General features: G+C 42.5%; 1 protein-coding gene across 1 annotated transcript; it reads right to left on the reverse strand.

Moving 5' to 3' along the window:
- Positions 1–6,233: 6,233 nt before the first annotated feature.
- Positions 6,234–9,975, reverse strand: LOC139755344 (serine/threonine-protein kinase SBK1-like). The gene is made up of 2 exons (XM_071673511.1): positions 9,646–9,975; positions 6,234–8,626 (listed from the first exon to the last, which is right to left on the reverse strand). Exon 2 carries the CDS (start codon positions 8,277–8,279, stop codon positions 7,668–7,670), a length of 612 nt encoding a protein of 203 aa, XP_071529612.1. The 5' UTR covers positions 8,280–8,626; positions 9,646–9,975; the 3' UTR covers positions 6,234–7,667.
- Between the last annotated feature and the right edge of the window lie 5,106 nt (positions 9,976–15,081).

Below are 15,081 nucleotides of genomic sequence, written 5' to 3' on the forward strand. Positions count from 1 at the left end.
TCGACCGTGAGGAAATGACGGGGAATCATGTCCCCCATCTGACGAAGGAAGAAAGAAATATAAAAGATATATATATATATATATATATATATATATATATATATATATATATATATATATATATATATATATATATATAATATAAAAGAAATATTCATGTGTATGTGTGTGTGTGTGTGTGTGTTCATGCAATATCCTTTTTAATTTGAATGTGTACCCACGTATTGTTATCTTTTCCGTTTCTGAATTGAAACTTCATTTATTGGACTATATCATGATGTGATATTTATGCACAGATGGAGGCGATATATTTTCTCTATCTTCTTATTTTTCTAATTCTTTTTCGTTCGTCTTGACTAAGTTTCCAATCTTGGTGTTGTCCCTTTGGTTGCTATACGGGGACAGACGAGGCGCTGGGAGAGTGTTGGCGTCTGTGAGGCACACTTGAGTGTTGGAGTCCAATGGTAAGGTTTGGTTAGCCTAAATACTTGGCAAGTGTTGGCACAGTGAGGGTGGTGGCAAGGAAGGGAGGTAGGTAGGAATGGTGGCCAGAGATGATGATGATGATCGCAGTGGTTGATAATACATTAATATATATATCACAAATCTGGAAAGCTTGTATTTACATTAATACATCTACCACAAACCCTGAAAGCTTGTATTTATAAAGAAAAAAATGTATATGATCTATATGTGGCAATGTATATATGATAGAATTGATCATAATCCTGCATTTTGGACGCACGACTCGATTTTCCTTTTTCATCCAGGTGTGGATCTATGTGGATTACTCTCCAGCTAACAGGTTAATATTCATACTGCCATATATAAAAATCATAAATCTCCCAGTCCAGCCCGGGGATTAACGATTTCCTATCGGATATATATATATGTTTTGAGTAATTCATTTTATTCCCCGAGCTTTTAATTACTGATTAATATTCAGTGTTTATGTACATTATCATCGTCTTCTTAAACTCCTCTCACAGTATCCGAAATGTTAGAAATTCTACTTTTGATCAAATGATCACTTCTCTATGTCTAGTTTGTATTAGGCCACACATAAATCTTTAAGATACGACGAAGAAAAGGAAGTCTGTAATGAAGGCAAAACAGAGGAAAAGAAAATCTCTCTCTCTCTCTCTCTCTTTTGTCATGGATCTTCATGATGTCTTCACCATACTTAGCTCCAGCGTAGTCTATGGGGGAGATAGATAGATAGATAGATAGATAGATAGATAGATAGAGAGAGAGAGAGAGAGAGAGAGAGAGAGAGAGAGAGAGAGAGAGAGAGAGAGAGAGAGAGAGAGAGAGAATACTTTTTCCCTCCTCTTCACTTCCAACAGGAGAAACGTCTGTAGGATACATTATTATCCCCCCACCCCACCCCACCCCCACCCCCCAACATTTACCATCCTGTGCAGCATGACCTCGTAAGTATGAAGTGTAGGATATTGGGTCCAGTTTGTATACTTTATCCCCACAACTTTCCACCACCCTCCCCTCCCTCCTTCCTTCCCTCCTCCTCCCCCTCTTCCTCCTCCTCCTCACGTATAAATATCAGAGCCGCTATAATTCCCAAAGAACTTTATTATTACTTCTATACGAGTCATACCATCCTATGCGGTTGGCTTGGGTGGCAGTCGGCCAACAACGGCCATCAGGAGTGATCGTGTTTTTGATCTTCTTTCTCCCACCAAGTCTGAAATTAGGAAGTACGCGTCTCTCTGAGGGCCTTCAGTAAGTCATGATACAATCATGGGTTTCGTGTCGTATCTTGGGTTCCTGAGGAGAAAAACAGTCGTATATTAGTAGAGATTTTCGTAGGTCATGACAAGGGAAGGGTGGGCGATGGTTTGGGTTTAGATTAAATCATGTTGGTGTTTTGTGATGTCTGGGAAGTTCTTTATGTCACGAAGACATTCAGGTACTTGCTGAACCCTTATCATTGTTGGGTTAGCTGATGACTAACAAAGGATTGGGTAGTTTCTTTGAGAACAACTGACAGCGTTTCATTTTACATAATAGTCTGATAAAACAAAAGAGCAATGTATAGAAGGCTGTTCATACCAACTGTGCTTCGTCAGAAGTGTAACACTCTCATGTAACCAGCTCTTAAATGGCTAGTCAGTCTAGACATTTTTCTCTTCAGTTCCAATAGAAATATATGGTAATCATTTACCTATGTTTCATACACATCCATTTGGCAATGCAACTGTGTTTGTCTCTTCCATTCTTGCATGCTCTCCAACTGATGCCGTCTCACATTGCCTCCCCCGTTGACGCCACAGTACTAGTCTTGGTCGTTTTGGCGAGGTACATCGTCTACATCAAAGCCCAGAGGCACACCCATGTAGGGATGACCTTCACTGAGATCGAGGCTACAACTGCAGACAGCTTCTCTTAGGTGACCTTGACCCTCTTTAAGTCTCCAGCCACAGAGGGGGCCCCTTTTACTCGCCCTTTGTGACGGGACGAGTACAAAAATGAAACATATATCTTTCAAAGCTCGACCCACCAGAGCTATGGACGTCTCCCCAAAAGCCAAACCCAATTAGTGAAATAGGTGTGGGGTCAGTGTGTATTTGAGAGTGCCGTGACCAATCTGGGAAAGTGGAGGCTGCTGGCTTGACGCTTGTGGTTCAGAGGAAGCTTGTCCTCACTGCTGGCTCCTCCTAGATACCCGCCTCCCTCCCCCATCCTGCTTTGGAGCCCTGGTGAATTGACCTCATCCCTCCCGCCCCCAGCTAGAGCGTCCCTTCGGAGGTTTCAGTCCTCTGGAGCTGGGCGGGTTTCACTCAACCCACCTCCCTCCACTGAAGAAGGGAAGGTTGTATCTCCGAATGACACTGGAGCACCTCAGTTGACCCCAAGGATCTCTTACCCTCCTTCTCCTCCTCGCCCTTTAACATTCCTGACCTTGCAATCACCGTGCTTCCAAGAAGGACTCACCAACAAAACCCCTGCTAACTTCTTCGACTTCTGGAAATCTTTCCCTCCAGTCAACAAAGGTGTGACTTTACCTGTGATTAGCCAGTGGTCTATACAAGTCCTTCCCAGATGCCTTAACCTTATCTACCTGTCTGACTTACGGAAGCGCTGCTATCTCTTTTTACCCCATCAATCTCACACCATATGACACAATGGGTCTCTCACTTCCCTCCCTTCCTCATTTCCCATGACGCGTTGGCTCCTACATTCCTCACTTGTCCCACCCATTCACTCCTTCAGGAGAAACTCCTCTCCACTTACCTTCAAGTTACCTATCATCCTTGCCCTTCAGAATACCAAGCCAGACCAAACCACCTCCGCCTCTTCTCACTTAAATCCCTGACACGTCCACCCTAGACACGTCTACCCTAGACACATCTACCTCATTTGCTCATGCTATTTCAATTCGATTCCCTCCTCCGTCCTTATTTTGGAGTCCTTCTCCTTCCCTTGAAGACACACCTAACCTTCTGTTAACTATTCATGTCATTCATCATTCACATTGCTAACCAGAGACGACCTCAGAGCCAAGTCTCAAGATGCGCCTCTGCACTTGTGACCAGAGGAGCCGCCAGGTGACACTCTGGCTGAAAAAATCTCTCAGGGATAATCCAGCTACTGCCTCAGCAGAAGGCATTATAAATCTACCACGGCCAGAAGACAAGGTTTGAGTCACTAGCGCAACAGCAGACGACACTATACAGCAGTCACCAGAAAGTAGTCAGACTACAACCCGAGATATATCGAAGGATTCCAACAAGCCTGGGTTGAGGTCGGTACTGTTAACACGAGCCGTCTTTGGCGCGAGCGATCTCATCCCCAGCTCCACCACAGGTTTAGGTACTGCAAGGCTACAGCTTCATGTGTATGTTGGCTCGTGTTACATATTCACGTCGAGGGACACTGATGCATGTGGAAGAGAAAACGAGGTGATAGGCCTTCATTCTCCTCCAGCCGATTCTGTGACCCTATAAGCAATACAACGAGGACTGTGATGGTTCGTCTGTATATACCATTCTTGAAGAGCGACTCTTGAGACGATAAGCCAATCGCTGTCTGATGGAATATAACCTTTACAGACTTACGCTCGTTCAGTCTTGCTAGTAGGATACCTGAGAAGCATGTGTGATCTATCCCAAAGTGTAGTTATGTTAGAAGCCATCTGAAATGCATCATTCCACATCCCTTGACAAATATTTACACCACCAACACCCCTATATCTCTGTGACCCACTTTTCCCCTCCTTTACGATAGCAAAATCAGAGCTGGGTACTTACACACGAGACATCAATATCTGACTTGCTAAGGTAAATCTGTTTTAGTGAGGTATGTCAAGACAGTAACTTACATTCAGCAACTCTCATTTGGTGTTTGTTCAGTGTCAGTGGGGAATGATCATTGATTTGACCTGCTTAATCCGACGCAGGTAATAAATTGCTAATGTTTTGGACAGTAGTAAACATCACATCAGTAGAACGCATACCTCGCCTGAAGTTATTAGCTTCTGGCTGAAGTCTGTGTATAAGTAGAGCTTTGGTAGTGTATTTGTGACAAACATACTTAAAAAAAAGTAGTTCTTATGTCATGTCTTAGTTCTGCAGTGACTGATTTGCGATGGATAGTTGTACGTAAACAAGCGCTTCGGTCTTAGGAATGGGGTAATGATATGTCTTGAACCACAACCTTAAAGCCTTAACACCCGGCAGGGAACCCCCGCGGGTCCTGATGAAGAAATTGTGTCTCGTTAGGAGAACCTGGCGACTAACAACTTGATGGTGCAAGAAACCCACAGCGTCTACGTCAGAAGCAGAGACGTCGGTCCTCGCTTGTAACATCTCCCCTTCTTAACCTCTGTTCGTTCCATTTAACTTCTGGCGTCTTATCTTCCGTATTGTGTATATATATATATATATATATATATATATATATCCTCTTCATTTATTTCGTATTTCTTTACCATCTTCAAGTATTTTATGTACAAGACACGATATGAAAATATTTTGACTAACCAAACACATTTACGACTTTCTAATCTGATGATTTCGCCTTAAAAATCTTCCAACACATTTCACAGGAAACGTGTTACACCTTCCTTATTCGTCGTAGCGTGTCCAAATGACGCCCTTGATGGCGTACATACGTCGCGACCAGACTTGTCATTAAGTCTGTAGGAAAGATTTAACTTCATAACAACCACGTCGACGGTGCTGACGAGCCACGATGATGGAAGATACAGTCACATCAAATACGGATGGTGCAACCGAAGGGGGTCGGTCGTAACGCGTGACTAGCTTAGCCAACAGCCAGCCAACACGCTAAGGTCGACTCAAGACATTGACCGTCCCTCGTCAGGCTCCTGCAGAGAGAGAGAGAGAGAGAGAGAGAGAGAGAAAGGGAGAGAGAGGGACTAGCGCTTTGCTCACCCGGCAACGTCTATGCTTTCTTTCCCCTTACGTGAAACTGCGCGTGGAAGTCTTGCGAAAAATTTGAATGTGATAAAATGAAATCAATTTCCTCCTGCCATCGGGGTGCTGTTAGATGTGTGTTCCATGCAGGAAACCAAACACTTTTTAACCTTTTAGTCAAGTCATATAAGCTGTGTCAAGCCAACAGGATGCAGCTCTTACATTTATTCTTTCTTATCCTTTTCGTTGAGCTTCAATGAACCAGGATATCTTCCAAAACGAACATCATTTGAAACCAATTAATAACATTTTAGGTAGATATTACTCGCCATGTTTTAGGAAAGATTATTTAGGGATAGTAAAACTATTAGAATTTATTGCTTTCAAAAGCCACACACACATGCACAACACACACGCACAACACACAGACACACATCCGTCTTAAAACTGTAAGCGTGACAGGCTAAAGGATCCTGCGGGGTGTAGACTAACGCGAGACACTATGTTATTGGGTCATTACTCACAGACGAAAACCACTGTCGTGTTCACAAGTTACCCGGATATGTTGGAGCATTCGATTCTCTACTCGTAAAAGGCAAATTCTCCAACCACATGTCAATTACCAACAGGACCTGTGATGAAATTGCTTGCGTGTAGCGACCTTGACATTCGAGGAATATAGAGAAATTCTTTGAAAAGCAGACAACCATCGCTCCATCTTCCTTTCATTCCTATTTGCTCTCACGATACGAATTTGGCAAGACTTGACGCAAACACCAACAAAAAGATTAAACGAAACTACCACAACATTTTGGGAGAAATTCATCAATTCTGTCAAAAAAAGTAAATGATTTATTCAAAAAGAAATCATTAAAGACATTACTTAGATTGTAGGACAAACAAGATCTTAGAATATATAAAGGAATTCGTGATGAACTTAAAAGTTACACATCAAACATCCGAACCTACGAGAGAGTTTGGCTTCTATTTATTTGGGTTTCGAGTTCCCTCGATTGTCAGGATCATCATCACAGCCGTCATCACCACCTCGAAAAATCATGGACACCTGCAAGAAATGTTGGACATAATACTTTCGAAGTCCACACGAGTGTGACCACCCTTACCTATGGCTTATAAGAAGCTTTACATTAGGTGGCCTGTTCGAAACGATCGATGTTGGGGGTTCAAAAAAAAAGGTTCGACCTCACGAGTTGTTTAGTCATCTTTTTAATGTAGCGAGACTTTCATATCTAAACTTTTTATCATACATAGACGACTAAGTAAGCAGACATGTGATTATCCTTTAATGCAAACTTCGATATAATTTCTCATTTCAAAAGATTTTATAGGAAACTTTGGGGGTTCACTGTTCTCGAAGCAGTTTCAAAATGATAGAACACAGCAGTATTGCATTTCCATGTACGAGTTTTGATTTTGAACAACCACTATACATCTATTCCATCAGTTTTATATGTTAAGGACATAACTAAAGAAGGCAAGTTGTTCAAGCCATAACCAAAAACGTTAAGTTATTAGGGACATTTAAGGTGAGTTTTGTTTTCACATGAACGATGATCAGTAAGAACAAATACTAAAGAGAAAACTCAAGGCAGAAAACTTTATGAATGAATTTTAGTACAACGGGGATCAGAATGAAAGACCTTCGCTTGGCAGACATTAAACTACATCAAAAAAAAAAAAAAAAGTTTATGCATAACAGTTTTGAAATGATATGAATAATATGAATTTATCATGAGGCAGATCATGAAGGTCATTAAGTGCAAATTTGTGCATGTTAGCATAGCTTTGACAGAAGTGTGTGTACCTGTGATTATACTCAACTATGCAAATTTCAATACTTTCAGAATTTCTAGGCAAATTTGTCATACTCTGGAAATGTATATAGAACCAAAGCATATTATACATACCTTTTGCCAAAGCTACTAACTCAGTATGACTTTATAGATGCCAGTTTTAGATACAATTATAATTTTTTTTTTTTTTAAAAAGCATAAAAATCTACACTTATCAGCTGCATCATTTTTTTTTTGATTTTCTGTACTTTTATCCGTCTATCTGGACTTAAGATCTTACGAGGTTAGAGGACTCCTAGGGAGGGAGGTGCCGTCAGTTCCAGAGTTCCCGTCAGTTCCCAAGCTGCTGCCCTTCTACAGACTACGAAGTCGAAGTCGGCCGCACTCCTGACGTAAGCGATGCATCCACGAACGTTCTTTCTCCTGGTTTATGGGAAGAACAACTCCTGGCCAATCTTCAGGATTTTGGACGAGCGACGAGGATCTCAGAGAAGAAGCTCCTCTCGTCGAAGTCAATGTCGAGTGGATTTATACCTCGAACGAGCCAAGTCTGTGGCATATACTCGAGCACCAAAGCCACGCTGGCGCGCTTCTCCGGATGGGGTTCAAGCAACCCTTGCAGAAGGCGGAGGAGGCACGGGGTAAAACACCTGAAGCGAGGGGGGACCTTGGGAGTCCTGTGTTCAAGCCAGGATACCCACGAGTTGTAGTGGTGGTCCGCGACGTCGGGCGAGAACCATGGGTAGGACCCCGTCACGCACACAAAAATAAGGATACCGAGCTGCCAGGCATCGTGCGAAGTCTGCAGGAGGTATCCTCCGCAGTGCAAGGCCTGATACACTTCGGGTGGGGCCCAGGCTAGTCGAACACTCCTCTTCTTGACCAAAGCTCCGACGCGATGCGCGTTACCGAAGTCCCCCAACTTGACGAGACACATCCCGTGGTGGAAAACGAAGATGTTCTGCAAGCACACATCGAAGTGGACGAAGCCTTCTTCGTGGAGGAACTCCAAGGCAGAGCAAAGCTGTCTCGCGACACGCTTCACTTTAACCTCTCCGAGTCCACCCATTTTCACGTGACTGGAGAGATCGCATTAGGGTGCAAGCTCCTGCGTGAAGAGATAGGAGTTCGTGGTCTCAAAAGCTTCATCGAAGCTCCTGACCACATTAGGGTGCGAACTCAGGAAGTAATTACAGTGGAACTCGCGGAGAAAATCGTCCTTTTTCGTGGTGACTTTATGCACGTACTTGAGCGCCACGTCACGGCCGGACTGAACGTGTCTGGAAGCATAGACCTTGGCGTACCTGCCCTCCGACAGGAACCGCCTGTCGCAGAACTGCCTGGCAACACAGGGACGCGGAAGCTCCAACACTGACATATCGCTGAACCTAACGACCATCCTGGCCTTCATCATCCCTGGGAAGGGATAAAGGAAAATTTACAACCGACGTCTGAAATGTGGTTGATACAACATACAACAATTGTTAGTATCATTCCCGTATACACTCACGCCCCTAGTGGTCGATCAAGAGTCATCAAATCCCTTATATATATATATATATATATCTATTAACCATCATTAATTATTATCCAGACTCATTAAAAGATCTTACCACAATACATCAACCAGGAAATGCATAAATACATTAAAGATATGTAATAATATTTTGTCCAAATCATCGGTCACCCAATTAACTTTAAACCATGACACAAGCTATACACATCATGTACGCAAAAATATATATGAAATAGAAAACATATGTCTCTTTGTGGTGGAGTGCAACACCTTAAACACTTAAATATACATCAAAGCAAAAGAAAAGAGTGAGAACTGAACGACAGCTTGCCTGCTGCTCACTGTGTAGGGTATACGCCATCACTACTTCACTCCTTACTCGACACAAGCAAGTCGATACATCATCGGAACTGATATATTTCTTCGAACTTCGTCCTAACACGGAACTATACTTACAGTATTACAAGACAGATACAAATTACAGTACACAGTATTACAAGACAGATACAAATTACAGTACACAGTCGGTAATAGAATTATCATTGATTTAATTATCACACTAACATGAGGACACAGTAATGCAAGTTTCGCCTCGAAGGCTCGAAGCTTCAGATCCTCCGCTCGGACCGACACACGCCCCACAATTACGTCACAATCTTGGGGACACCACAATGATGATGTCACTCATAATAGACATTTGTTCATATGAATTCGACTCGTGACAACGTATATAAAGCAGTGCTTCGTCTTGCAAGCGTTGTTACATCATTCTTGAAACAAAACTACCACTTGTGACTGACCAAGTTTGATTTGGTGTTTTTTTTGTTTAACGACTATGAATGTCTATGACGATCAGGGAATATGAAAGCTTGAAGCTTACGGAGTGGGATTTACACTTAAGTTCGAACGAGAAACTAACCTGGTTATGAGAACGTAGTGATCCTTCAGCAGGTGTTGCAGATCGCCTGTCGCCTGGGGTTCCTCCAGGCGCAGCAGAGGGTCAACTTGGGGTGATTACTGGCGCTGGTGACGACCTCGTCCTCCCACTTCTGATCCTCCTACAGTAGCGCGGTGTGCACCAGATGAGGCTAGAGAGATCTCCCAGCGACACAAGCTACTACTGCTGACTTGGTAGGGTTGGTGACGACCTCCCGCGTCTGCTGCTACTCCTGCAGTAGTAGAGTGCGAGGAGAGGGAGGCCAGACACACCCGACCACATCGCGAGGAGCTGCTGTCTGTGTAGCTGGTGGTGGTTGAGTTGACTTCCCGCCTAAACTGGCTCACCTCAGCTTCCGAAATCGACCTTGTCTTCAGCTTCATTCAAAAAGAACAAAGTTATCTCTCTAAAGACGTCAATCCTACGTTCGTTTTTGTATCTGTCTCTCTCTGTATATATCTTGAGTACTGAATTGGAGAAACATAGGTGTGTATCTTGTGGATGTTTTGATATTATTGTTTCCCCTCACACGAAAGATGAGAGACGTGATGATACGAAAGCTGAGGTCGAAACAAGAGGGAACGATGGAACAAGCAGTTCCCACTTGGCAGACAAGGTTTTGCTAGGGTGAAAAAGTCCTTTATGTTTTTTTTTTTTTTCATTCTTTCAAAACTTCAAACATATCTGGATTACGTCCATAAACTTTATCTATACAGGGACATTTATGACATATGAATTATGAAAAAAAGATATCTAAAAGGAAGACATATATTCGTTTAGCATCAAAAAGAGGAAAAAAGAAAATACAAAAAACAAAAAGTAAAATAACGCATCGTTCGTGACAATCGGATATTATTTTTATTTTTTGATTTGAAGGATTTTTATGTAACATATTCATTTTCTGTTGTTCACCAGCGTGTACCTCTGTCGTATATCTTCCGCTTGTATACGAGTGTGAATATGAATAAACAGAACACAAAGGATAAATATACCTACATGTATTATGCATGTGCATATTTATACAAAGATACATGCAAACATTCACACTCATACAAGAATACATTTATATGTATACACACACACACACACACACACACACATATATATATATATATATATATATATATATATATATATATATATATATATATATATATATATATATATATATATATATATATGAAGATAGGGAAATTCTTAACATATAGGTTATTTCCTAACCTTCAATGAATATGACATACATATACGCGACTCCATAAACATTGCACGGCAGATCTTTCACATCTTAAAAAAATGCTTTAGCTGTGTGTGGCTGTCTGTCACCTCTCTAGTTCCTTATATCACATCTCTCGTGGATGCTATCGGTGGTGTGAATATCACTATATACTCGTACCCATAAGGATCTGTGCGTCATGTGTAACTACATATTATATCACACTAAGGAAGTCGTCTGCTTCTGGTTTATTGGCCCTTTTACCTCGTGAGGACGACGATGCGACGTTACGAACCCTTGAGCACGACGGTACGACCCATGAGCACAACGGTACGACCCTTGAGCACAACGGTACGGCCCTTGAGCACGACGGTACGACCCTTGAGCACGTCGGTGTGACCCCTCAAACACGACGGTACCATCTTTGAACGCGACGATGTGACCCTTAAACACGACGGTACGGTTCTTGAGCACGACGGTACGATCCTTGAGCACGACGGTACGATCCTTGAGCACGACAGTACGATCCTTGAGCACGACGGTACGACCGTTGAACACGACGGTACGATCCTTCAAGACAACGATACTATCCTTGGGCACGATGGCTTGACCTTTGACCTGTTTCCTTATGGGTCAGGTCAAAGGCCTTACATCCGCACCCCAAGGATCATATCGCACTGCTCAGGAGGTTAAATGACATTCCAGCCATTCTACCACACTTTATGTTGTAGAATTACGACTCGCGTCGTCTGTCCACAAATATTCTACCACACTTTATGTTGTAGACTTACAACTCGCGTCGTCTGTCCACAAATATTTCAGTCTGATCCTCGCACAGGAGCGTTAGTCCAGGTACTCGCACATTCTGGGTACTTGATGCATGCTATTCTCTCTCTCTCTATCTCTTCTCTCTTCTTTTCCTTTCCTCTTTCCCGACAGTTATGCAACGGGCCCACGTGGTGGCAGAGGAAAGCAGTTCTGTTCATGTAACCTGATGACTCCCCCCCCTACCCCTGTCTCAAGTTAAAATCTCATGACAGGTGTTCGTAAAAAGTCGTGTGTTTTTTTGGTCGATTTTTCGTATCTTCTGTGTTTTCAACATTGGCTGTAACCTAGTGTAATTTGCTGTAACTTTTACTGATGTTACTGAATAGTTCTTGGATTGACATAAAGGCCTCGCAAATATCTAAGGAAATTAGTTCTTATTGTCCTTGATTGAGATTAAACTTAGCCATAGTTTCAATGATCATCTTCATCTTCATTCTTGCGGTTATGGTAATTCATCTAACCTAACTAAACCTAACCTAACTTAACCTAACCTAACCTAGCTTAACCTAACCTATCCTTTATCCTATGTATTTCATTGAGCTTCTTGACCGGTTATCTATTTTCTAATTATCTTAATGAGATTCAGGTGATGAACACCGACTTAGTGTTATCATTTCTTCGTCTCGTTTTCTGTTCTGTGGCTGAAAGGGACGAGTCTCATAGACCCGATCTTATTCAACTCATTATTTCCTTTATGTTTACCAAGCTTCTGTGTGCCATTTGATTCCTCAAGATCGCTATGATACCTGTAGTTAAGACCTTCATTTTGTTGGCTGATGATCCACGACCACTTGAGCAGTTAAAGGCGAAGCCAGTGTGGATATTGTCATCAATTCGTTGTTCAAGTTTGGTCTTGAATCACAACTTTTTCATCCTTTCGTGACTGTTCCTGTTGGAACTTTGGCTCAGACGACCCCATCCTATGGGTGACTTAGGATATGGTATCGAATGAGAGACTAGGAACCTTCCCGTATCCTATAGTGGCCTTTATTGCAACATAAATTTACATAACATTTGCATATTAGGGGAAAATGTTGACGATAAAAAGGGGAAAAAAGACGTTTAGTGGTCCATCTGATGATGTAATTACCCCCCTTTTTTAAGGGGGGCAGGTGTAAAGGGGGAAGGGTTGGAGACGGAGCCTTGAGTACGAAATCTGAATATAAACCAGAGAAAAATGTAAATTTCTTACATGAGTTTTTATTTTTTCTTTTAATTTCCCCATCATCCAGATGATTATCTTTTTTTTTGGGCTTTCCCTATTATTTTTTTCTTCAATGAAATGAGATGAAATAATTTTTTCTTCAGTGAAATGAGATACAATCATTTTTTCCCCCTCCCTCATCATCACCTAACCCTGGAAAATGTACCGTGGTCATCACCCATGTTGGTTGTGCAGAGGAGCTGTGGGAACTTGACCTCCACGATTGAGTCGTGTGACCTTTCACCCCCACGGGTCATCGGTAATGTCATGCCAGAGGGGGTTTTTCGTCCCATGTCAGGAGGCAATGTTCATGGCATTTGTGGTTAGGTTCTTGATTAATATTCAACCGACCTATGACCCTGACGCCCTGAAATGTCACCTTACTTGTTCCTGAACTGTATCCTGTATCGTGGCGAGGCTGCAGGATACAGCAGTCGTGTCCCAAGTGTCTTGTTTTGGAGTCACGTGAAATGGCGGCTGTAATGATGATTTGGCCTGTGTTCCCCAAGCGTCCAGACGAAGGCCAAATGACACTCCTCTCTCTCTCTCTCTCTCTCTCTCTCTCTCTCTCTCTCTCTCTCTCTCTCTCTCTCTCTCTCTCTCTCTCTCTCTCTCTCTCTCTCTCTCTCCTTCTTATCTCAAGGGAGTGCAGAGGATAGGGAGACTTTTAAGATAAAACCTCCTGATCGTTCCTTCTTGCCTCTGATTTATCTACAGATGATCCAAAAAGGAAAACGAGAAGATGAAGAAAAATTGCTCACTACGAATGTAAAGTGACATATGATTACAGGATACAGAAACCAGACCAGAGAAATAGAAAAGCTCTTTCACTCCCATACACAGCCCATTGCCGGTCTAACTGTATTTCTATAGCAAATGCTGCTCCTCCCAAAGGCCAGGTAATTTTTGTACTGGATATTTTGATATACTAATTCATTTTGCCACTGGCTCGCTCGCACGACCCAAAAAATTCAAGTTCCGAGCCTTATGAATGAATAATATCCCGACAATTTTATACTTTGGATATAAAGATCTGAGATTGGGAAGGTCTTTTAAGACTCAAGAGGAGGGAAAAAATGTAAGGGTTATAGGATTATGAAGACGTTATGAAGTGGAAAGCCAGGGCTTGCAATGATGGTCTTGGGATAAAGGGATACAATTTCTATCCTTTTCATTAACTTTCTACAATTTATTGGAAGTAGTAGGAAAATATCATACGTAGCTAAAGATAAGATATCTCTGCTTACAGTCCCATGTCTTATAGCGCCCTCGGAACGTCGGGTATATTTCTCCAAGCAGTGTGCTGTTGAGCAGAGATAGAGCAGAAATGAAGATAGCTTAGAGAATAAAGATTGCAGTAATACCATTCTGTATTGTAGATATGTCGTTATGAAACAGGTATCTGTTGATACAGAAGTGGAGTTTAACTCACCGCCACTCTCAACTTCTGCTGTGAAATTGAAGTACGCAATGAATATCAGTCATATCCATCATCAACCGTTGACAAGTAGTTAATACTAATGTGTTAAATGAGTTATAGTCATAGAGGTAATCATTATGGGAGATCATATCCCAGGGGGAAGGATTTTACTTACGAAAACAAACACGAGTAATTAATGGTCAAGCAAAGAAGGGGATGTTCCAAAGAAACACCTCTCTTTATGAGCCTATATTTACCCGCAGGTTAATCATAGGTCGTTTGAGATGAGAATGACCCTAAGGCAGCTAATAACAGTGAATTACCACGAGGGATTAAGCGTTCAGAATGTTGTCCCATAGATGCATGGCAGGTACAGTTACCACATCATGTCCTGTGTGAGCGATCTCTGTCTTCACGAGAAGTTCCAGGGTGTTGGCTATGGGATACGTGGGTCGGTCTTGGCGTCTGCTGTGACATACCGTAGCCCACAGGACACTGAGGGTCGAGGGAGCCTGGATTAACCCTTCTCGTATCCTTCTCACACGGTTTGTTAACCCGACCCCATCTCTCTACACGACCCTAAAATCTCGGCTTTCCACCACACACACACACACAACGATCCCTGCCGACAAGTATCACCTTTCCCCACGCACTTTTCCCCTCCCCTCCTCCCGCCATCGTGTCTTCCCACAAGGGCAGAAAATGCCTCTGTGTGACGCTTTGGCATTCCTATCAAGTCTGTAGCACTAATGG

This window comes from Panulirus ornatus, chromosome 19, assembly GCF_036320965.1.
Source record: "Panulirus ornatus isolate Po-2019 chromosome 19, ASM3632096v1, whole genome shotgun sequence".
Taxonomy (NCBI): Eukaryota; Metazoa; Arthropoda; class Malacostraca; order Decapoda; family Palinuridae; genus Panulirus; species Panulirus ornatus.